This window comes from Dermacentor variabilis, chromosome 9 (assembly GCF_050947875.1).
Source record: "Dermacentor variabilis isolate Ectoservices chromosome 9, ASM5094787v1, whole genome shotgun sequence".
Classification (NCBI taxonomy): Eukaryota; Metazoa; Arthropoda; class Arachnida; order Ixodida; family Ixodidae; genus Dermacentor; species Dermacentor variabilis.
Window position 1 is genome coordinate 16,832,174 of NC_134576.1, and position 25,494 is coordinate 16,857,667.

General features: G+C 47.0%; 1 protein-coding gene across 1 annotated transcript in view; it reads left to right on the forward strand.

Moving 5' to 3' along the window:
* The first annotated feature begins 1,467 nt into the window (after nucleotides 1–1,467).
* The window catches only part of LOC142557967 (uncharacterized), a 164,714-nt gene continuing 140,687 nt past the window's right edge, over nucleotides 1,468–25,494 (forward strand). Inside the window, exons 1-2 of the mRNA XM_075670144.1 lie at nucleotides 1,468–1,560; nucleotides 6,467–6,619. Coding sequence (XP_075526259.1) covers nucleotides 1,468–1,560; nucleotides 6,467–6,619 — 246 coding nt within the window. The remainder of the gene's footprint in view (nucleotides 1,561–6,466; nucleotides 6,620–25,494) is intronic.

The following is a 25,494-nucleotide window of genomic DNA, read 5'->3' on the forward strand; positions in this document are numbered from 1 at the left end:
ACACCGTGTTAGCAGGATTGAAGTGGCGGACCTGTCTTGTTTACATGGATGACGTCGTCGCTTTTTGTGCAAGTTTCGGAGAGCACTTGAGACGCTTTGAAGCAGTACTAAAGACAATCAGGACGTGCGGGCCCACTTTGAAACCGGACAAGCGTCACTTTGCGTACGAAGAGCTGCTGTTCTTGGGAGACGTCATTATCAATTCTGGAGCACGCCCCGACCCACACAAGACAGCTGCCAATGCAAAGTTCCAGCAGTCCGTGAACAAGAATGCAGTGCGAAGTTTTCTTGTCATGTGCGCCTACTACAGGGGCTTTGGCTACAGGGGCTTTTTAGGCATCGCTGCGACGGTCACACATCTAGCTAAATCTGATGTTAAGTTCAAGTGGGAAACGCCGTAGGCCGATGCGTTTCAAGAACTCAGACGGCGCATGTAGTCTCCACCGGTAATTGCGCACTTCGGCGACCACGCCAATATGGAAATCCACACTGACGTCAGTAGCCTAGACCTCGGTGCCATACTAGTCCAGAGGAAAGACAGACTTGAACGGGTGATGGCTTACGCTAGCCTCTCGCTGCAAAAAGCGGAAGGCAACTATGCTACGACCGAAAAGGAATGCCTCCCCATCGTTTGGGCTACAGCAAAATTTCGCCCCTACCTATATGGCAGGCGATTCAGAGTCGTTAGCGACCATCACTCGTTGTGTTGGCTAGCGAACTTGAAGGACCCTTCGGTATGGCTGGCGCGGTGGAGCCTCAGACTAGAAGAATGTGATATCACTGTGTTTTACAAGTCCGGTGCAAAACACGCTGATGCCGACTGCCTGTCTCGCGGTCCCTTGGAACCACCGCCCAAAGATGACCGAAACGACGATGCCTTTTTAACAGCAATAAGCACAGTCGAGTTTCCCGTGCAGAAGCGAGTGTACCCCGAGCTAAGAAGTGTCTCTGAGTACTGGAAAGCTAAGACGAATTTTGTCCCGAAGATATTTATGTTCAAGTTGCCTTCCCTCATTTTGCGAAATTACGTCCTGGTGAAGAACCTTTCCCAGCCCGTGCAAACTACATCCTCGCTGTGCCTGAAACACTTCGGCCTGAGGTCCTGCATACCCTGCACGACGATCGGACAGTCGGGAACCTTTGGTTGTTCCGTACACTTGCAAGAATAGGAGAGAAGTAATACTGGCCGCGCCTGACCGCCGATGTCGCCCGGTATGTCAGGGCTTCCCGTCACCACCTGCGACGCAAGACACTGCCTACGATGCCAGCGGAATTACTACAGCGGCTCTAGCGACCTCGCCGACTATTTCAGCGGATAGAGACGGAATATTTGGGACCTTTCTGGTCACAACATTTGGAAAGAAGGGGATCGTCGTGTCGAAGGACTACCTCACCCACTTCGCTGAAACGAAAGCTCTGCCGAAAGGTAGTGCAGCAGAAGTGGCGAAATTCTTCGTTGAGAACATCATGCTACGTCACGGTGTCCCAGAGGTCCTCATCCCCGACAGAGGAACGGCGTTCACAGCAGAGCTCACCCAAGTCATTGTGCAGTACAGCCAGGCAAGCCACAGAAGGACAACCGACTGCCACCCGCAGACGAATAGTTTCACAGAGCGGCTAATCAGGACTCTCGCCGACATCCTAGCAATGTACCTCGACGTCAAACAAGAGACGTAGGACGCCGTCTTGCTCAACGTCCTCTTCGCTTACAAAACGGCAGTGCAAGAAACAACACAGACCACGCAGTTCAATCTCGTTTACGAAATGAACTCGACGACGACTCTCAGCGCCATGCTACCGTGTCACCGACAAAGAGAATCTTGACGTCGCTACCTATCCCCATCGCGCCGAAGAAGCCCGGCAGCTCGCCCGCCTGAGCATCAAAAACCAGCAGAGGGCCGACAGCCGACACTACAATCTTGGACGCCGCTCATTGCAATACCATCCCGGCGACAGTGTTTGCGTTTGGACCCCGATGCGCCGATGAGGACTCAGTGAGAAACTATTGCGATGCTATTTTGGACGCTACAATATCATCCTACGTAATGGAACGCTGGACTACGAGGTCGTACCAAGCTTCATTTCGCAAGCACAGCGGCGCCGTGCACGATCTGAAATAGCGTGGTGCATATTAAGCCCTTCTACGCGCGCTGACGAACTTCGTTATTTTGTCGTTTCTTTACTACGTGTGGTTTCTTCATGGCTTGTGTGTTTGCAGCATCGGGACGATGCTGTCTAAGAAGGGGGTATTGACACCTGTAATTCTTTATCTTTATCGGGTCACCACGTTTCACCGCCTAACAAATGTTATCGCACAGCGCAGGACGCGCCTGCACGTATCGGAAGTTTCTGGAATGCAATCGATGGTTTTATCAGCTGTGTGTTGTCACTAAAGCCTTGTCTAATCTGATTTTATGTATCCGCGACGCGAATGGTGTCGAACTTTGTGTAAGACACGAGAGCACCAGCGATTATTCTGAAACCGTCGATGACTGATGTGTGAAAGCCAACGCACTTGAAACGCTGAAGACATTTTCGATGATCGCCGACTATGTTCGTTGCTTTCGTTGTTCTTTGAATGTAGCCTGTTTTTGAGGGCACAGGTTCGCCCAAGGTAACGCTAGTTTCATCATTCACAGCATCGCTGTTTTCTTCAGCTTCATTACCACGTGAAATTTAAATAAAAGTTTCTTACGCAGCTTCACGTTGCAAAAAGGCAGATTCTGTGCCAAAATTACGCCTTACTTTTAGAAACCGTGCTCAAAATAGCAGATTACGCAGCTAAATCTGCAACTGGTACCGGCCGACAAGAGACGCGTGCGCGCTAAAGCAAGTGAAACCATAAATAATTTTACTGCACAGATATTCGCGTAAAAATCTGGTCGTCCACCGCGTGCGCACAGCGAACGCGGTCTCACGAGAAGACGACGCACTTGACAACAAAAGTAAAATTGAAGACGTCATGTTGTACAACCTGTGCCTCAAACACGTATACGCAGTGAGAAGGTGTCGATATAAATTTACAGTTGGGATAGAGTATCATCATAATAGCATACGGAGCAATCAGCCCCCGCAACGAAATAATAGACAGCTTTCGTTACATGTACGTGGAGGCTTTGCGTACGTAGAGCTTCTACGTGTGAGAAGTGCGCATGCGTAGAACGTAGCGGCCGCGCGCTGGTCTCACGGACGTACGTGAGATTCAATTCTTTGCGTGCGTTTCTTGCGCACGTAGACAGCTTCGCGCGGGAGTTCCGCAAGGTCACGAACAAGCGATAGCAGGCCGCGCGCGCGCAGACGGCTCGCATCGAAACACGGCGACAGGACTGCATTGGCTACCGCCGTGTTCCCATTTCCCGATAGATGGAGCTACGGGGTCCCTCTTGGCGTGCGTCGCGTACGTGTAGCTAAAGGCATTTCAGATGGCGTGCACGTAAGGTACGTAGGCTTTTCACTTTTGCGTACGTGAACCCTCTACCTACGCGCAACTAAAACTGTCTAATGTTGGATATGCCACGACGCACGTCTCGGCCCGAATCCAGTTCGCTCGCAGCGGCTTCGCACTCTTTTTCCACAGGCGGCGACTCAGCGGAAGAGCGCCTTTCGACCCACTCGACTATTGTCGAGTACTGGAAAGTTATAACGCCACGCGTGTCAGAACTTCTGGCGCAGTTGCAACACCGGTTGTTGCGATGGCACCTATGCACGTGCCCGCGCTTCTCTGGTTATAACGCCACGCGTGTGGGAGCTCCTGGTCCGGCTGCAGCACCGGTTGTGGCGACGGCGCCTATGCACGTGGTCTGGGCTTCTGTGGTTACAACGTCGAACGCGTGAGAACTGCTATTGTGCCTGCAGCACTGGTTCGTGAGAGGTTGCCTTTGCATATGGCCTGCGCTTCTGGGGTTATAACGCCAAGCCCGTGGGAACCGGCCGTGCGGCTGCAGCAGCGGTTGTTGCGACAGTGCTGACAGTGTTGCGACACCGGTTGTTGACAGTGCAGGCGTTAAGCGCTCTCCTATGTCGGCCGATCTCGAAGATAGTGCAATGCCGGGCCGACTCACGGAGGTGGTGAAGCAGGCGTTAAGCACTCTGCCTACGTGGGCCGATTGCGACGACACTGCAATGCCGGCCCGACCCGCGGCTGAGATGCAGCGCGCAATTAAGTGGCCCGCATACACAGCCTCGCTGGTAATCCTTCTTCACAGAGTGGACGGGCATTGATATTTCTTATAGCACTGTACACTTTAGTCCTGGTTGAAAATTTGGAATTTATATTATGAATGCCACATGATGAAGAAATTTTTAACATATGTATTATTATGCCAGCGATATCAAAAACAATAGGGTTCATCGGTAAAAATTGGGAACAGAGACAGGTAGAGGTTACAGAACACGCATTTTTGGAAAAAGGCAAAAAAATACAGAGGTCAGAACATTTGCGCATTGATCAAGTTGAATTCGTTGAACACTTGAGACATTAAGGGTGATGGCTCAATTGTCCCTTTTGTTGACTACTCTCCAAAACTGTTCAGGGTTAGAATTAGAAAACTATGTAATGCAGTGTGGAAAAATGAATCCTTGGCGTGCTTGAGAGCTTTTTCTATATTCGGTAGCGACGGCCTGATCAGTGGCCCAACGTTCTTGAGTACCGGTTAGTTTTGCAGAGCGAAAAATACGTTTTCTTTTTCTTATTACAGTGACTTTTTAACGATTGATAGAAACATGCCAGTGACCAGTTTGACGCAATGGCTATGCGTGGAACTCATTTCTCGATGAGCGATGAGACTTTTTTTTTGAATAAATGCCAGTTAGCATTCGCGGAGTGATCATGAAAGTTAGGCAAGTAATCATCTAAAAAGGCAGAGAGCTCATGGTTAGTATCATCATAATCAGCGTGTTTATAGTCACGGATATATATTTTTTTGCGGTTACTCTTGTGAGGCACGGTGCTAGTCAAAGAAATAACGAAGCAGTAAGTAATCGCTTAGCCCCAGCAGGTACGATATGGGATGAAAAAGATCAGGCGTAGTGGAGAGTACTAAATCTAGGATTTTAGAAGTAGTAGACGTAATTCGAGTGGCCTGCATTGCAGGTTGGGACAAGTTGAACTCATTTCAGAAATTCAAAAATATGAAATTCACCATAACTTCAATCTGACTCAACGCATTAACTCAACGCATTAAGCTTCATAGCATTTGAGTGCCCGCTTAAAGCGTCGTTTCACATAAGCTTGAGCATGTGTTTTCGATCGGCACAATTTCATCTATGCCGTTCCTTGAAGCTCTCTATTCTGTCTTCTTTACATTGATGATTTTGAACGAACTTAGCCTGTGCGGTTTTGGTATTTTTGTGGTAGCCTTCTGTGGTGTAGTTGCCTGTCGTACAAGGTAGCACGGTATGAATGGAAACGCACAACCTTCATTCTAACAGGGCTTACTGCGGAAGTACACATAAATGAACGTGTCGGCCTACATATATGTGGTTTTCATGTTTTGATGTTCGAAAATTGGCCACTCAATAATCTTATCAATTCACATCGCTACACGAGGGCTATTTGGCAGAGTAGTATTCAAACATAAAAATTATATTTCTCCTCATCCTCCTGTCCTCTCGGCACATTAATCGGTGACAGTCAGCGACGACCAAGCTGCACCTAATTTCTTCAACTGCTTCTTGTGTGATTTTTAGCGTGTTTTTTTGTTGTTATATTGTAACATAGTTGCTAAAAATGCTAGAACATTTCTCACCTTGCTGTCTCTTCATTCGTACTTCTTGCTATCTCTTTATTCGAACGGGCAGTGGTCTCGAGTTCATGGCAGCCCGAAGGTACGAACCGCCATAACAGTGGCCGCGCGGTCCGTTCTCTCGTCTCGCGACGCGGTTGGCATCGAGGGCTTCGTCCGCAGCGCAGAGCCATGCAACTGCCAAATAAGAAGAAAGCAAAGCGAAAGAAAAAAAAAAGTGTATAAATAAAAGCTTCCCGTCGCTGCAGCGTTCAAATGGCCTCGCAGATTCGCTCAATATTCGCATTAGGAAGTATCGCAAACGTAGGGGATTTCTTCTTTTTTTTTTTTGATACGCGCCTTCAGCTGCTCGGGGCGCAGACGTTTATTGCGTTCGGCTACGAGCCACGGAGGAACCAAAGTTTCCAGTTTCGACCGCGGTACAACACCCCCTCAGCGGGCTGCAACCGAGGTTGTCAACCCTTTGCGCCTTGTCCCCTTTCTCATTGTGAGCTAGAACACATAAAATACGAGGAAATATGATAAAATCTTTCCATTTTTCACATTACATAGGCGCATTGGTTTAGCTATGAAATTCAAGACCGGCGGGTTTTGTCTCCGCTGGCAATCTAGCCTATTTGCCTACTAAGGAAATGTTGAAACAGTATCGCACCACCCTGCACTCATTTACTGCTCTTGTTTAGCTTTGCTTTAAGGGTGTCATCACATTCTTGGTATTTCAGACGCAGGTGATCATGATCGGCGGAGTGTCCGCAACATTGAAGATAGGCGCCGCCGTCACGCTGGTGGCTCTGGGTTGGGTCGAGCTGCTCCGGCGCGACACGTTGGCTTCTCGGCGAACCAGGGGGACTACGCTCCTTGATATCGCACACCTGGTAAGCTGTTTGCTTTGCCCCGTCACGTTACACACGTCAATGAATGAATGAATGAATCAATTAATCAATCGAATTTTACTGTTTCTGTTATATGTAATGACGTTATTTGTAGATAAATTTGTTTCAAATGCGCGCAAAGCGTTTTTTTTTTCGTTTATATGGTTACTATTGTAAGTTAGGTAGACGAACGCGAACAAGTTCCTTATATAAATAAAATGAGTTATATGATGTGACGATATACGGTAAGGTGTTCCACAGTTTTGCGGCAATTTAATAAAGAGAATGTAATCTATAGTTACTACTGTTGTAGGGTATACATAATGGTACAGAATAAAAGTGCGAACAGCGCAACACAGGACGAGCGAGTAAAGAGCATCCGACAGAGCGCTGTCTCCTTGAGGTAGAACGTAGTGAATATGTGGGTTTTTGATATGTTAACGTTGCGTATAGTATTGCGCTTCGAAAATTATCATTAAAAGCATTGTTTATAGTGCTATTATTAGCTGTAAATGTATGATCATCAAGAATTCGTGGCATATTGCTACCCAGCATTTTTTGTTGTTGTTTAGGGCTTCATCAATGATTTTCCACATTGCTTTACTGCCATTACTTGCTTCTGGTAATATTGAACTGAAGTAGTTACGTTTCCAAATTTCCAAAAGCTCAATAAGGTGGTTGTTGTAACGCCAAAGCTAGCTTCGAGGTTAACATTATGTGGTTGTAGATCTAACTTTTTTACATGTTATTGTTATGATTATTGGAGTGCAAAAGGCCAGCGGTTATCCATGGTTTGTGTTTGTAATTAGTTCTGGTAGCTGCCATACTAGTCTCTCTACCCGTCAAGTGACGTCGCAAAATGTTTCTAAATGCATTATAGTTATCCTCAGTTTCTCGCAAATTACATTTCTGAGAAGTGGAAAACCTTCTTATTGTCAGTTTTGCGTGTTACTTTAGTTTTAGTGGTTTGATTATAAGATATAAAATTGCAAGAACTGGCAAATAATTAGTAATGTCACACGAGATGGTGCCTGTAACAAACATCGGTGATGGATGACTGGTTATACAGTAGTCAAGTATACCTTGTCGCCGGCTTGTTATACAAGTGGCGGATGATATTAATTGCAAAAGTGATTCCCGAGCGAGTAACTCAGTATAACAATAATTAGTAGTGTCGTTGTGAGCTTCATATCATCCCGGTGACAGTGGTCTGCAAGAGCAAGAACTGTGAGTATGCCGTCCTCAGTGTGATGTCGTGACCAAACTGAAAGGCGGAAAGCGGCCATTTATATCTTCCGCCAGTTGCCTCAGTCGCCCTGGAAGCGGACCTGTGTTGCCAGGTGGGACAGTGGTATTTCAGAAGGGGCATCCCGTACGCCTCAAGAATTCTTGGCGTAAGCTGGTCGACAAGTAGACCTTGTTTCCACTCGAAAAAGGCAGCAAAGACCATCCCGGTGATAGTGGTTTGCAAGAGCAACAAGCCTAAGTAGGCCATCTTTGGCGGGATGTCTTGCCCAAACTCAAAGGCGGGAAGCGGCCCGTTAATCCTCCGCAAGTCGCCTTGGAAGTGTGTGCGCCTTGCCAGATGGGACAGTGGCTTTCATCGAGAAGCGGCATCCGATAGGCTTGAAGCATTCTTGGCCTAAACTGGTAACCTCTTGTTTCCACTCGACAAAGGCAGCCAAGACCACCCTGAGGATAGTGGTCTGCAAGAGCAACAAGTGTGAGTACGACATCCTCGATGTGATGTCGTGCCCAAAGTGAAAGGCGGGAAGTGGCCATTTATATCCCCCGCCAGGTGCCTCAGTCACCTTGGGATTGTATCTGCCTTGCCGGATGGGACAGTGGCATTTCTCCAGAAGCGGCATCCGGTACGCTTGAAGAAGTCTTGGCGTAAACTTGTCGACTGGCAGTTCTTGTTTCCACTCGAGACAGGCAGCAAAGACCGACCCGTTGATAGTTCTCTGCAAGAGCAACAAGCATGAGTACGCCATCCTCGGTGTGATATCGTGCCCAAGCTTAAAGGTGGAAGCGGCCCTGTATGTTTTCCGCCAGTCGCCTCAGTCACCTTGGGAGTGTATCCGCGTTGCCAAATGGGGCAGCGGCATCCGGCACGCTTGAAGAATGCTCGGCCTAAACTGGTCGACCTGCAGCTCTTTCCTCTCGATACAGGCAGCAAAGACTACCCCGTTGATAGTGCTCTGCAAGAGCAACAAAAGTGAGTACGCTATGTTCAGTGTGATATCATGCCGAACCTGAAAGTTGGGAAGCGGCCCTATATATCTTCCGCAAGTCGCCTGTGTCAACGCGGAAGTGTATCCGTGTTGCCAAATGACACAGTGGCTTTCATTCAGAAGCTGCATCCGATACGCTTGAAGAATTCCCGATACGCTTGAAGAACTGGTCACCCCTTGTTTGCACTCGAGAAACGCACCAACGATCGTCCCGTTGATAGTGGTCTGCAAGAGCAACAACCGCGAGTACGCCATCCTCGGTGTGATGTCATGCCCAAACTGAGAGGCGCGAAGCGGGCCTTTATAATTTCCGCCAGTTGCCTCAGTCGCCTATGAAGTGTATACGTGCTGCTAGATGGGAGAGTGGCATTCATCTAGAAGCGGCATCCCGCACGCTTGAAGAATTCTTGGCGTAAACTGGTCGACAAGTAGTTCTTGTTTTCACTCGACAAAGGCAACAAGGACCGCCCCGTTGATAGTGCTCTGCAAGAGCAACAAACATGATTACGCCATCCTGGGAGTGATGTCCTTAAACTGAAAGGTGGGAAGCGGCCCTTTATATCCTCGGCCAGTCGCCTCAGTCGCCTTGAAAGAGCATCCCTGTTGTCAAATGGGACAGTAAATTTCATCCAGAACTGGCATCCGGTACGCTTGAAAAATTCTTGGCCTACACTGTTCACCTTTTGTTTCCACTCAAGAAACGCCGCAAAGAACGCCGCGGTGATAGTGGTCTGCAAGACAAACAAGCGTGCGTACGCCATCCTTGGTGCGATGCCGTGCCCAAATTAGAAGGGTGGAAGCGGGCTTCAATATCTTCCGCCAGTCGCCTCAGTCGCCTAGGAAGTGTATCCGTGCTGCCAGATGGAACAGTGGCTTCCATCTAGAAGAGGAATCCCATACGCTTGAAGAATTCTTGGCGTAAACTGGTCGGTAGGTAGTTCTTGCTTCCACTCGACAGAGGCAGCAAAGACCGCCCCGGTAATAGTAGTCTGCAAGAGCAGCAAGCGTGAGTACTCCATCTTCGGTGTGATATCCTGCCCAATCTGAATGGCGGGAAGCAACCCTTTATATTTTCCGCCAGTCCCCTCAGTCACCTTGGAAGTGTATCTCTGTGGTCAGATGGGACAATGGCTTTCATCCAGTAGCGGTATCCGGTACACTAGAATAATTCCTGGCGTAAACTCGTCGACTGGCGGTTCTTCTTTTCACTCGACAAAGATAGCACAGACCGCCCCGTTGATAGTGGAATGCAAAAGCGACAAGCGCGAGGAAGCAATCCTCTGTGTGATATCGTGCCCAAACTGAAAGGAGGGAAGCGACGCTTTGTAGCCTCCGCCAGTACCCTCGGAAGTGGATCCGTGTTCCCAGATGGGCCAGCGGCTTTCGTTCAGAAGCCGCGTATGGTAAGATAGAAGAATTCTTCGCATAAACTGGTCGACAGGTGGTTCTTGTTTCCACTCGAGAAAGGCACGCATCACATGGTGAACACCCACCTCCTTCGAGAAAACGCAGACACACTATCGAAAACAACCCTCAAATCACAGAAAGCACATATTTCGACTGTGGTGCCCGGGTAACGGATGATTAACCACCGTTATATACTACTATGGCACGAGGCAAGTCTATGGCTTTGCCCAAGGTCATCCAAGGCAACCTTGTGGTAGCTGTCGGGAAGCTTCACCAACTCGCCGTTTTTTTCAATCTTATTGAATCCAAGAATTTTTAAGCGCGCCTCGGGCGCCGCGCGCTCGGGATGTCTCAATTCTCTAAACCTAGAAAACCTCGGAGACCAACCACAACACGCGGCAGTGCCAAGCGTACCTACGGTGACGGGACTCGTGGCAGCCCGCCGCGGCAGCCGTGGTAACTGAGCGTTACGCAGCAGAGTAGCCTCAGAAACGCTCCTAAATTATGTGGAAGAGCCGCACGCATGGTCATGCGTCACTTATGCCGAATAGCAATGACTTTTTTTTACTTCCAGTATCAAGCTTTTCGTCGCGCTATCACTCACATTTCACACGCCAAGGTTTTCAAGGATAGTCCACTAGATATACATTATCTTGATCTAGGCATATACTCAGTCCAAAAAATTGTTACCATGACCTGTTAATAACCCTAACACAAACCAAAAAAGTTCCGTTTGCATTGACTGGTGAATGTGAACGCTGCAACGTTGACATAGTCAAAACTACTTTTTCAGGCAGCGTCGTGATATTACCTGATTTCTCATTCCCTATCGAGCTGTACACCGACGCTCCCCACTATGCACCTGGAAACATATTATATCGATATTACATTCGTAAGTACACTGAAAAGCAGCAGTAAATAATTGAATATTATTTTACACACTTTCAAAGGCTGAAGTGAGTTACACCACGGTATAAAAAGATACACTTGCACTTGTAATGATGTGAAGAGACTTGAAGTGCTAATTCTAAGGCCGAAATTTCAAGATTTGCACCGAGAACTAAGATCTGACCGACTTCCTTCAGCTAGTAAACGAAGGCTGGCTCAGTGGATAAGTGAGGTTTTGGAGTACAGTTTTGAAAGCCATCATTGCACGGGGCTGGACCGTCGAGACCTTGACGCGCTCCCAACATTGCATGCGCCGAGACACGGAAATTTCGAGACCACAAACATGAAAGCACTCAGGAAAGGTGCACATGATTTGCAAAGGAAAGGCATCAGAATGAACTTACCTGAAGCAAGTCTAGAATAAGACACTCTATGACAAATCACAATGCCCTGGTGGTCAGAATCAGGTGGTCAGAATGGCTTGTGGACGGCGTATGGAAATATCTCTCAATAATTCAATTTAACAAGCATCGCTAGGTACATTAGCCCTTCCGCAAATGTAAAATATATCAACCAAACTTCTATCACCGAAGAAATGAGATCTTCATGCCAGCGCATGCAAACGTGCCCTTCGAACTACTGTATGTAGTTCTACTGTATGTAGAATCACTATGATTCTACTGTATGTGGAATCACTGGCTCCGGACAGGCCGCCATTGGAATATGAACCTGGCAACGTTTAACGCTAGAACGTTATCTAGTGAGGCAAGTCTAGCAGTGCTATTGGAGGAATTAGAGGGCAGTAAATGGGATATAATAGGGCTCAGTAAAGTTAGGAGGCCAAAAGAAGCATATACAGTGCTAAATAGCGGGCACGTCCTGTGCTACCGGGGCTTAGCGGATAGAAGAGAACTAGGAGTCGGATTCCTGGTTAATAAGAATATAGCTGGTAACATACAGGAATTCTATAGCATTAACGAGAGGGTGGCAGGTCTTGTTGTGAAACTTAATAAGAGGTACAAAATGAAGATTGTACAGGTCTACGCCCCTACATCCAGTCATGATGACCAGGAAGTCGAAAGCTTCTATGAAGACGTAGAATCGGCTGTGGGTAGAGTGAAAACTAAATACACTATACTAATGGGCGATTTTAATGCCAAGGTAGGCAAGAAGCAGGCTGGAGACAAGGCAGTGGGGGAATATGGCATAGGCACTAAGAATAGCAGGGGAGAGTTATTAGTACAGTTTGCGGAACAGAATAATATGAGGATAATGAATACCTTCTTCCGCAAGCGGGATAGCCGAAAGTGGACGTGGAGGAGCCCGAACGGCGAGACTAGAAATGAAATAGACTTCATACTCTGCGCTAACCCTGGCATCATACAAGATGTGGACGTGCTCGGCAAGGTGCGCTGCAGTGACCACAGGATGGTAAGAACTCGAATTAGCCTAGACCTGAGGAGGGAACGGAAGAAACTGGTACACAAGAAGCGATCAATGAGTTAGCGGTAAGAGGGAAAATAGAGGAATTCCAGATCAAGCTACAGAACAGGTATTCAGGTTTAACTCAGGAAGAGGACCTTAGTGTTGAAGCAATGAACGACAATCTTGTGGGCATCATTAAGGAGTGTGCAATGGAAGTCGGTGGTAACTCCGCTAGGCAGGATACCAGCAAACTATCGCAGGAGACGAAAGATCTGATCAAGAAACGCCAATGTATGACAGCATCTAACCCTACAGCTAGAATTGAACTGGCATAACTTTCGAAGTTAATGAACAAGCGTAAGGCAGCTGACATAAGGAAGTATAATATGGATAGAATTGAACATGCTCTCAGGAGCGGACGAAGCCTAAAAACAGTGAAGAAGAAACTAGGAATGGGCAAGAATCAGATGTATGCGTTAAGAGACAAAGCCGGCAATATCATTACTAATATGGATCAGATAGTTCAAGTGGCTGAGGAGTTGTATAGAGATTTATACAGTACCAGTGGCACCCACGACGATAATGGAAGAGAAAATAGTCTAGAGGAATTCGAAATCCCGAAGGTAACTCCGGAAGAAGTAAAGAAAGCCTTAGGAGATATGCAAAGGGGGAAGGCAGCTGGGGAGGATCAGGTAACAGCAGATTTGTTGAAGGATGGTGGACAGATTGTTCTAGAGAAACTGGCCACCCTGTATACGCAATGCCTCATGACCTCGAGCGTACCGGAATCTTGGAAGAACGCTAACATAATCCTAATCCATAAGAAAGGGGACGCCAAAGACTTGAAAAATTATAGACCGATCAGCTTACTGTCCGTTGCCTACAAAGTATGTACTAAGGTAATTGCAAATAGAATCAGGAACACCTTAGACTTCTGTCAACCAAAGGACCAGGCAGGATTCCGTAAAGGCTACTCAACAATAGACCATATTCACACTATCAATCAAGTGATAGAGAAATGTGCAGAATATAACCAACCCTTATAATAGCTTTCATTGATTACGAAAAAGCGTTTGATTCAGTCGAAACCTCAGCAGTCATGGAGGCATTACGGAATCAGGGTGTAGATGAGCCATATGTAAAGATACAGGAAGATATCTATAGCGGCTCCACAGCCTCCGTAGTCCGCCATAAAGCAAGCAACAAAATCCCAATAAAGAAAGGCGTCAGGCAGGGAAATACGATATCTCCAATCCTATTGACAGCGTGTTTACAGGAGGTATTCAGAGACCTGGATTGGGAAGAATTGGGGATAAAAGTTAATGGAGAATACCTTAGTAACTTGCGATTCGCTGATAATATTGCCTTGCTTAGTAACTGAGGGGACCAATTGCAATGCATGCTCACTGACCTGGAGAGGCAAAGCAGAAGAGTGGGTCTAAAAATTAATATGCAGAAAACTAAAGTAATGCTTAACAGTCTCGGGAGAGAACAGCAATTTGCAATAGGCAGCGAGGCACTGGAAGTGACGGCGGATCCGGATCATGAGACGGAAATAATCAGAAGAATAAGAATGGGCTGGAGTGCGTTTGGCAGGCAGTCCCAAATCATGAACAGCAGGTTGCCGTTATCCCTCAAGAGAAAAGTATATAATAGCTGTGTCTTACCAGTACTCACCTACGGGGCAAAAACCTGGAGGCTTACGAAAAGGGTTCTACTCAAATTGAGGACGACACAACGAGCTATGGAAAGAAGAATGATAGGTGTAACGTTAAGGGATAAGAAAAGAGCAGATTGGGTGAGGGAACAAACGCGAGTTAATGACATCTTAGTTGAAATCAAGAAAAAGAAATGGGCATGGGCAGGACGTAATGGGGAGGGAAGATAACCGATGGTCATTAAGGGTTACGGACTGGATCCCAAGGGAATGGAAGCGTAGCAGGGGGTGGCAGAAAGTTAGGTGGGCGGATGAGATTAAGAAGTTTGCAGGGACGGCATGGCCACAATTAGTACATGACCGGGGTTGTTGGAGAAGTATGGGAGAGGCATTTACCCTGCAGTGGGCGTAACCAGGCTGATGCTGATGATGATGATGATGTCAACTTCGCTGAGATAAAAAAAATTTAGGTGAAGGTCTTAGAGAAATGGAAGCTTTCCTTGTGACTTTCGGTGAGTGTAGATGGTTTTTTCCTTCTACGCCCTGGAAGAGAATGCACCAACTGTATTATTCACCTTCTTGAAAGAGAATATTTAGAGGTAATCAAGGAAATTGCTTACAACGGGACAGCGTTCTGATCTGACATGCTTCGGCTCTTTGTTGCCATCACTCTGTTGCCAAATTTTTTGTTGAAAGGGTGACACGGGTCTTGAAGTTGTTTATAACATCGTGCCTGGACTTGGAGTTAGATTCGCAATACTTTTTTCAAAGCCGGCTTGCACATTTTAATGGCACTTTTACGCTGCCAGCCTAGGATGGACGCCACATTTTGCAGCTTTTAGAAAAGCGCACGCGCTGCTGCTAAAGCACTGGCTGTTGTCCAATTTTCTCTTGAAGAAAAGCCACTATCGGCCGAACAACAGAGCAAGCGGCAGTGCACATGAAATGAAAATTTCTACAGTCAAATGACAGGAGTGAGAGCCACCGCATCATTGCTTATAATATTATACCATAGGATGGCATTCGTCTCGATGCTAAGTTTGAAATCTCAAGACCGTGCACAATACCTAAAGCAGTAAGATAGCAACTAGTTTTCAAGACATTATTACACCGATCATTTACAGCGTTGGAAACAAAAATATTAATCATAAAGTTAAGAGACAGGAAGAGAGCAGCATAGATCAGAGAGCAAATGGTGGTAACCATTCTTACTATCAAGTTGATATTAAGATTAAAGAACAGAGCTGTGCATTATTCATCATACCGCGCTGGTGAAGCTACGCACTGACCGGGACAACGCAGAAAAACGCAAAAATATAGGACACTCGCTGTAGGAACCAATAGGAGTGGCCGAAAGAACCCTTTTGAGCTCGCTTCAGTGAACCACTGGTTCGTGACAGGTGTGTGGTTTTAAAGGCAGGTTGGCAGGCCTACAGTGCCGAGGGGCGGAGAAGTGGAATTCGTGTTTGAATTGAATTGTATAAAACAGGTAAAACATGCGCAACGTCGAAGCACAAACGGGCAGTGCGCGAATGCAGTAGGCACGTTGATCTGGACGGTGCGACGCCTTTTGCATTCCGGACCCTCTCCAGTGAAGCAGCTCGCCGTGCAATATCCGCGGGGCGCTCAGACGTCGCTTGGCGACGATGGCTCAAAGCCTCCCGCTCCCGCGCAACGCTCAGAGGAGACGGTCCGGCCATATAACACCTATATAAACTTAGAGAAAGGAAACTGTATCTTCCACAGTGCAATGGAAATAAGAGTAGCGGTGGCGTTGTGAACTAAAATATACGACCGAGAGATGGCGCTGGCAAAATGAAAACTGGTTGAATTGGTATCATTGAAACTTTTAACTGATATCATTGCGTAATAAACAATATGGCACCTGCCGTAGCGGCTGGTGGAGCTCGTTGCACTGCTCGCTCGCTGGTTTTAGGTGTTTTGTTACCGCTTTCGGGGCGGTATTAGCGTGTACGGTACTCTAGCATGACTACAGATATCCTTATTATGTCGCCAGGAGACCTAGAGGCCTCAACTGGCAACAAAAAACAATTGAAACAAGTAAGCTTACATCGTTTATTCTTAATGGTGAATGAAGAAGTACAGGCTCATAGTTTTCATATAGGTCAGGTGGACTGAACGCCGTCGGTCGCTAAGTTTACTACCTACAGAAACAAAGATAACCATCTATTTATTGGAACTTCAATGTAAAATTAAGCGAAGCTTTCTCATCGTTTTTGGCGTACTGGTACAGCAGGAAGAGCGATACTTCAGACAACGATATTTATGCTGGGCTAGCCACGTACTTGTAGTTGCGTACAGTGCTGCTTGACGTGTTCTATACTATACGTATAACGGTCTGCGTTTGATGATTTCAGGTAGATTAAAGAAAAGAAACGAAACGTGCTCGGCACGTTTGTTTCTAAACGTGCTACTCTCAGCAAGATAAGCTCCAGCTGCAATGCCCCATTGTTTTGATAACACATTGGTGAGAGGCGCGTAGAGTAGGGGGAGAAACATCTCGGTTAGTATATTCAAAGAAGGCAAAGAGGTTGCAAGGTGATGAATACTTCAATTGAATAACAGATGTGAGCAAGGGAAGCCTCCGCCTGAATCCAACGTTTCAACAAGCAAACATATTTGTGAAGGCCGTGACGAAGACAAGTTCCCACGCTAAGGCGTCCCTTGCTGGTCCGCTGTTGAGTGGCTGAATGTTAAGTCACACCTACTTCGAGCATATTTCAAAAATTTCTTAGGACGACACCGTGCTCAGGTTTGTGATCTGCTGTTTGAAGAGAAACAAAAATAGTTTTAATGAATGTTTTATATAATGCAGGGCTAGCCTAGTAATTAATTTCATGCACAATGTACATTAACCATTTGTAATTAGCAAATGTAAAATAATGCGCGTATCCGTATCCAATTATAATCATAGCGCTTGCCATGTTAACGAAATTACCTTATATTTCGTCATATCATATAAATATCTTGCTGTGCACATTACAAATAACTAAAAGTGGACCATTAATATAGATTACGTCATACCGACACTAAAAATACGCTTGGGTACTTACGGCCCACCTTTTTCAAAGCACTGTCTATGTTAAAAGCACAGCTTTACAAGTCTGTAATATGTTCGAGACTTGAATATGCACCTGCATTATTAAATCCCAGTCGCGTTAATCTTATTACTTCACCTGAACTACTAAAAATAACTCTACTCGTTTCATTCTTTCTAATTATAACCGTACTGTGAGTATAACCTCAATAAAAGCTAACCTAGCACTTATTCAAGTTGCTAACCACCGTAATGTCGCACGTCTTTCGCTATTTTATAAAATGTTTCATAACACCAGACACCACAACGACTTCATACTGCGGCCTCAGTACATTTAAAAATGCGTCATTCATCTCAGTAAGGTAGGAAGTGATTCGTGTTACATGAAGTCTTTCTTTCAATCTTTAATCCCCCATACATCTCAGGAATGAAACTAGCTTCCCTCAAGTATTGTGGCCATATCCGATAACAAACTTCTTCCCCAAACATTAGCTAAAATTGTATAATCAGGAGAATTATTAAATTACCAGTACTCACCGCACTTGTTTACTTGTGCTTTAATACTTTGTAACCACTCCCATCTCTTATGCCATATGGCCTTTAGGGTATTTTAATAAAAAAATATAATAATAAAATGAACAGTGACTGCCAGCGTTTCAGTCATCATAAAGTATCACTTCCTCAAAATTGCATTGAGCGCGTTTCACCGTTTTAAAAATATTTGCATTTTCATGTAACAAATTATTGTTGTGAGGGAGGATGTGCTACTTGGTGGTAATGCCCATCAAGCTGATTTGCAAAGAGCAGCTTACCGAGTTTCTGCATTAGCAAGTAGGAGCTTGCTATATGGTTTCTGTTCTGGTTGTCATAGCTATCATAACTAGAAAAGAAACAACTTGGAATTCAACATGTGACTTCTGCGTTTGTCTTTAAAAATCGCCCTTAAAAGCAACTTGTATGCAAAATTTTAGCATTCCAGCTCAGTGCGATTAAGAACGGTAGGTTGTTGCTTTCCTAAAAGAGCTCACGCCCTTCTATCTGGTAAATTTGCAAATTTTCACGGTGAGGCACGTAGTTCAAGAGGACCTGTTGTCATTATGGTGACCGTTGAGCGTACAGAAATGTCTAGAAGGGCTTCTGCATGATGGTTTTATTCAGCGCCGGCGGCCAAATCTAAGGAGGGTGCCGCGTTATCCCTCATACTTTGCAAGCCAGGCGCTCCCACTAGATGGCGACTCCGTGAATCCTCGCCCCCAATAGTTGGATGGTGATGATGATGATAGTTGCGTTCTGGTACTGAATTCAGGCCGTTGCTGGTCTGCCGCCACCGATGGCACCCTCGCTGATTTGGGCCACTGGCCCTCGATTTTCCGTTTCCTGTCAGGCTACAGGCTGCAAACAAAGCTAGCAACAGCTCTTCCGTATGTACATCTTTATTTACATATAGAACTACATCTCGCCATCAGCTTCCGGAGTTATCGACTCCAGCTCTCTCATCGCGCTCCCACCAAAACGACCTAATTTCTTTTTCAGCCACTCGCTTTGCCCAAGAATTCAACTTCTCCGTCCCTCAACACCGTTGGGCTGGAGAACTCTACAATCACACGCCTTTGTTCCCCATCCCTATACAGAGTAGCATGCCAGCGGTTGCATACGTTCCGGCAACAATCTGTTTTTTCTAATATAGAACATCTCTCCCTCACGAGACTTTACAAGCACACATCTGTCGCGAATCAATGGTTAGCTCATCATCATCATCAGCCTAATTACGCCCACTGCAGGGCAAAGGCCTCTCCCATACTTCACCAACTACCCCGGTCAATACTAATTGTGGCCATGTTGTCCCTGCAAACTTCTTAATCTCAAGCATAACTGCGAGTCGGCCTAGTTGTAACAGATTCATCTTAAAACTTTTAGTGCGCAAACAAACAGGGACGAAGAATAGAAGAAACACTAGGACGAGCGCTTTCTAAGAACAAAAATAAAACCAGTTGTTAGAAAGCGATTTCTTAATCTCATCCGGCCACATAACTTTCTCCCGCTCCCTGCTACGCTTCCCTTCCCTTGGAATCCAGTCCGTAACCCTTAATGATCATCGGTTATCTTCCCTCTTCATTACATGGCCGGCCCATGCCCATTTCTTTTTCTTGATTTCAACTAAGATGCCATTAACTCGCGTTTGTTCCCTCACCGAATCTGCTCTTTCTTATCCCTTAACGTTACACCTATCATTCTTCTTTCCATAGATCGTTGCGTGGTCCTCAATTTAGGTAGAACCCTTTTCGTAAGCCTCCAGGTTTCTGCCCCGTACGTGAGCACTGGTAAGACACAGCTGTTATACACTTTTCTCTTGAGGGATGAAGGCAACCGGCTGTTCATGATCTGAGAATGACTGCCAAATGCACCCCAGCCCATTCTTATTCTTCTGATTATTTCAGTCTCGTGATCCGGATCCGCGGTCACTACCTGTCCTAAGTAGATGTATTCCCATACCACTTCCAGTTCCTGGCTACCTATCGTAAACTGCTGTTCTATTCCGAGACTGTTCAACATTACTTTAGTTTTCTGCAGAATAATTTTGGACCTACCCTTCTGCTTTGCCTTTCCAGGTCAGTGAGCATGCATTGCAGTTGGTCCCCTGAGTTACTAAGCAAGGCAATATCATCAGCGAATTGCAAGTTACTACGGGATTCTCCATTAACTCTTATCCCCAATTCTTTCCAATCCAGGTCTACGAATAGCTCCTGTAAACACGCTGTGAATAGCATTGGATAGATCGTACCTCCCTGCTGACGCCTTTCTTTATTGGGATTTTGTTGCTTTATTTATGGAGGACTACGGTGGCTGTGGAGCCGCTATACATATCTTTCAGTATTTTTACATACGGCTCGTCTACACCCTGATTCCGTAATGCCTCCATGACTGCTGATGTTTCGACTCAGTCAAACGCTTTCTCGTAATCGAAGAAAGCTATATATAAGGGTCGGTTAGATTCCGCACTTTTCTCCATCACCTGACTGGTAGTGGAAAATTGGTCTATTGTTCAGTAGCCTTCACCAAATCCTGCCTGGTCCTTTGGTTGACAGAAGTATAAGGTGTTCCTGATTCTATTTGCGATTACCTTAATAAATAATTTGTAGGCAATGGACAGTAAACTGACCGGTCTATAATGTCTCAAGTTTTGGCGTCCCATTTCTTATGGAATAAGCATACTTTGGTGTTATTCCGAGAATCGGGTACGCTCGACGTCATGAGGCATTGCGCATACAGGGTGGCCAGTTTTTCTAGAACAATCTGCCCACCATCCTTCAACAAATATGCTGATACCTGAGCTGCATTCCCCCTTTGCATAATTCCGAAGGCTTTCTTCACTTCTTCCGGGGTTACTTGTGGTATTTCAAATTCCTCTAGACTATTCTCTCTTCCATCATCGTCGTGGATGCCACTGGTACTGTGAAAATCTCGATAGAGCTCCTCAGCCACTTGAACTATCTCACCCATATTAGTAATGATATTGCCGGCTTTGTCTCTTAACGCATACATCTGATTCTTGCCTATTCTTAGTTTATTTTTGACTGCTTTTAGGGTTCCTCCATTCCTGAGAGCATGTTCAATTGGATCCATATCATACTTCCTAATGTAAGGTGTCTTACGCTTGTTGAATAACATAGAAAGTTCTGCCAGTTCTATTCTAGCTGTACGGTTACAGGCTTTCATATATTGGCGCTTCGTGATCAGATCTTTCGTCTCCTGCCATAGCTTACTGGCATCCTGTCTAACGGAGTTACCCTATCAGTTTGCTCATATCAACCCAAAAGGTTTCTTTCGGCCACTCTTGTTGGTTTCTTTCACTCCTTCCCGTTTTTCTCCTCGGGCCATTCTTTGCATTGTGGCTTCATTTCAAAGCAAACACAAACAAACGAAAATAACAAATTTGCAAAAAGAAACAGCAACAATAAAGTAGACAAACAAAGGCGAGGAAAAGTATTCTCCCCATTTTGGAACCCATACGTAACCTGGCCCGAACACTCGTGAAAGCTGCACACCAGGAGCCCTATAACGTAAAACTATTCCAATCTGTTTTTCATCCAATCTCCTGACGTCAAATTTACGTAACCACCGACGAAAGCATCGGGCGGTAACCCGCAGCATTGTTTGAAAAGCCCAATCAAACGCGGTCGTCGTTTACATGAGGGCACTCATTTTGTTTTCAAAGCAAATAGCATTGTCTACATTGAGTAGTTTTTCCTTTTAATTGGCTGAGACGAGGCCAGGAGCACGCTCAAATGTGGACAGTTTCGATGGGGCCGAGCCAGCACAGTAAACGCAGATAACCGGATGAGACGGGTGGCCCCGGCGTCTGCGATTGGTTCGGTTTCCCTTTATTAGCTCTCAGTAACTGGTGAAAATCGCCGCGGCGTGCAACGGGAGCTTAAAAAGGCCTCTAAAACGGATCCGCAGCACAGAAGAGTTGGTAAAGCAGTGCCGTATATGTTCCAAAAGGGCTCGATAACGTTACACTGCCCCTCAGCAATGTTTATTATACGCAAATAACTCCATGTACCGCGGCAGCTCCCACTTGCCACTGCCACAGCGATCGGCCTGTAGTCATCTTCTTTTCGGTTTTGGAACGGGAACTGCCTGGCCATTCTAAAGACAATCTGTTTTGTTCCGCATATTATTGCGCCTCTAACGCGCACACGTAACTCGAAAGCGGTGTGTTTTCGCGGTTTTATGACATCGCGTGACCGGCAGGCGAAGTGAGGGCAGCCCGAAAACCCTTGACTAATAGCAGAGGGCAAATGGCGTAAAGGGCCTCGAATCAGAAAAATCATGTTTCTTTCGTTTCCTATTACCAGCATTATCAATGTCCAGATATAATATCAAATGGGGCTCTTTCGTCGTTTTCGTGACGTCGCGTGACACACAGGTAAAGTGGGGGTAGGTGGTCCGAAAAGTTTGAGCAATCGTGGATGGCTGATTCTGAATCGGAGGAGGAGGAGGAGGAATAAACCTTTGTTGTACAACCGGCTCTTTATGATGGACGGGCCTAAGCCTCCCATGAAGGGATGTCGAGGGCTTGCCTCGTCGCCGCCTCACGGGCGTGCTGGGTCGCCCGGGTTTGGTGGTCGAGGGTGGAGCTCCGCAGAGCCTCATGCCACCTCGACGAGAGAGTCGTGGTGTTAGTCTGTGTGTACTGTGCTTGGCACTCCCACAGCATATGCGGAAGCGTAGCCTGGTGAATGCCACAGCACCGGAAGTTGGGAATAGTGTAGACATCTGGAAATATAAGGGGGAGGCGGGCGGGTGAAGGGTACGTGTTTGTCTGTAGCAGACGCAGGGTGGTAGCCTGCACCCGGCTGAACTTGGGGTGAGGCGGCGGGAAGGTTCAGCGACTGAGGTAAAAGGCCTTAACGAGATCGTTATAAGTTGTCAGATTGTCCCTGGTGTCCAGCTCATCTCCAGTGACTCCGGCGCGGTTGACTAGGCCTCGCGCAATGGAGGGGGTGACCTCGTTGAGATTGGGAAGGTGTGGGTGGACAGGGGCCGCATGGGCCTGGATCCATGTTAGGGGGATGGTGCTGTCTTTGGAGTGTGGTGCCTGGCAGAGTATGCGAAGAGCTTGGGGAGAAATACGGCCTTTGCTGAAGTTAGTGACGGCTGAGCAATACTCACACATGATGGTTTGACAGGTGGCATCTAAAGTGGCCAGGGTGATGGCCACCTCTTCGGCCGTCTCGGCAGTAGGGATATTGACGCTGGTGGCATGGTGTAGGACTCCATCGCGTGTGGCGACGGCCACAAATCGTGTGCCATGAGAATATCGGGCTGCATCAACAAATGTGACGCCAGGTACGTGAGCAACGGCTTTTATGATAGCTCTGGCCCGAGCTTGGCGCCGGGCCCTGTTATATTCAGGGCGCATGTTCCTAGGGATAGGCTCTATGTAGATCCAGCTACGGATGTCGGTTGAGATCGGTTGTTTGGGGCCCTGTCGCTGATGGTAGGTGAAGCCAAGCGTGGATAGAATAAAGCGTCCCGTTTCAGTAAGGGTGACCCGTTCAAGCTGAGAGCGTTGTTGGGCTTCAATGAGTTCGGAAAGATTGTTGTGAGCTCCCAGTTGGTTGAAGAGTTCAGTGCTGGTGCAATGCGGGAGGCCAAGTGCTTGCTTGTAGATCCCTCGTATGAGGGTGCCGAGCTTGTTTTGCTCAGCCTGGTACCAGTTGTGGTACGCAGCAACGTAGGTAATGTGACATATCACAAAGGATTGGACGAGGCGGAGAAGGCTTTCTTCTTTGAGTCCCCGTCGTCGGTGAGAGATACGTTTAAGAAGTCGTAGGGTGTTTTGAGATTGGGCATAGATCTTGTTGAGAGCCGAGGAGTTGGAGCCGTTGGTAGAGATGGTGAGACCGAGGACCCGGATACTAAGGACGTGTGGGATAGGACTGCCATCTTTAGGACGTAGGGTGATGGCGTCACAGGGTCGGTGATCAGATTGTTGTTTGGAATGGTGACCCCGCTGAATGGGCTTGTGGAGCCGAAGCTCCGATTTAGCCGGCGAACAGCTCCGTCCGGTCCCTCGTAGAGAGGCTTCAACTGTGTCAATCGCCGTTTGGAGGCCTGACTCCACTTGACCATCACTGCCTCGGTACGACCAGATGGTGATGTCGTGGGTGTAGATGGTATGGTTGATATTGTCGACTCGTTGTAGTTGCTGCGCAAGGCCAATCATGACCAAGTTAAAGAGCATGGGAAAGATAACTGAACCTTGCGGGGTGCCTTTGCTGCCAAGGGGAAGCTGGTCTGATCATAAATCCCCGGCCGAGAGGATGGCCATGCGATTGGAGAGAAAGTCACGAATGTAATTGTAGGCTCGCTCTCCCGGGTGAAGGTGAGAGACCTGGTCAAGGATAGCTGCATGGGAAATGTTATCAAAGGCTCGAGTGAGGTCGAGTCCGAGGATGGCTTTCACGTTACGGGAACGATCGTTTCGCACTTGATGGTTGAGCTGCAACATAGCGTCTTGAGTAGAAAGCTGAGGGCGAAATCCAATGATGGTGTGGGGATAAAGAGAATTGTCTTCGAGGTGACTGTTGATGCGTGCTAAGAAGGCGTATTCCATCACCTTGCCTACGCATGAAGTGAGGGAGATGTGCCTTAGGTTATTGAGGCTAGATGGTTTCCCACTTTGGGATTAGTGTAACGTTGGCAGTCTTCCAGGCAGCCGGGAAGGTGCCACAGCGCCAGCAATCGTTGATGTAGCCAGTCAGATCGGACACGGACTCGTAATCGAGATTGCGAGGGGTTTTGTTAGTGACGCCATCTGGCCCTGGAGCAGAACGACCGTTAAGCCTGCGAAGAGCAGCATGCATTTCAGATACGCTGAAATCGGCGTCTAGTGTAGGGTTGGCATTACCGACGTCATTGTTGTTTGGACTGACTTGTCCCCTGGAGATATATCTGGTGCAGAGGTAGTCCAGCACCTGTTTTGGAGCTTTTTTAAGGGTCTCCGTATAAAGGAGCTTCTGCTGCCAATCGTTTTGGGTGGTGCGGGTGGTGGTATTATCAAGAAGATGTTTGAGGAGTTTCCACGAGGAGGGGCGATGAAGTTGTTCATTCACCGTATTACACAGCTCAGTCCATTGTTGCCGGCTGAGGATTTGACAATGCTCCTCTATGGCTGTGCTGAGTTTGGAGATCTTACTTCTGAGGCGACGGTTTAGGCGCTGCCCCTTCCATCGAGCTAGGATGGAGGCCTTGGCCTCCAGAAGACGGGCGAAGCGGCTATCCATGCGTTCAACTGAGGCATCTGTAGTTATCACCCGAGTGGTCGTTTGAACATCAGTGCGTAGCGCTTGCATCCAGGTGTTAATGTCGACAATGCCTTCTGCTGAGGTATAACCTATGCGTATCTTACGAAAAACATCCCAGTCGGTAATGGTGAATTCTTGAATGGGGCAGGGGCGCCAGCGAGTTGGGGTAAAAAGACAGCAAGAATATAATGGTCGCTGGCCAGGTCTCGCTGGGTATTCGTCTAGTGTGCATTGTAGATATGTTTGATGAAGGTGAGGTCGGGGGTGGAGTCCCGGGTAATGGAGTTACCGAGGCGTGTGGAAAAGGAGGGATCCGTGATGATTGTAAGGCCTAAGTCGTGGTAATCTTGCCAGAGGTTGCAAGCTGCAGCTTCCGTGCGAACGTAGCCCCACCA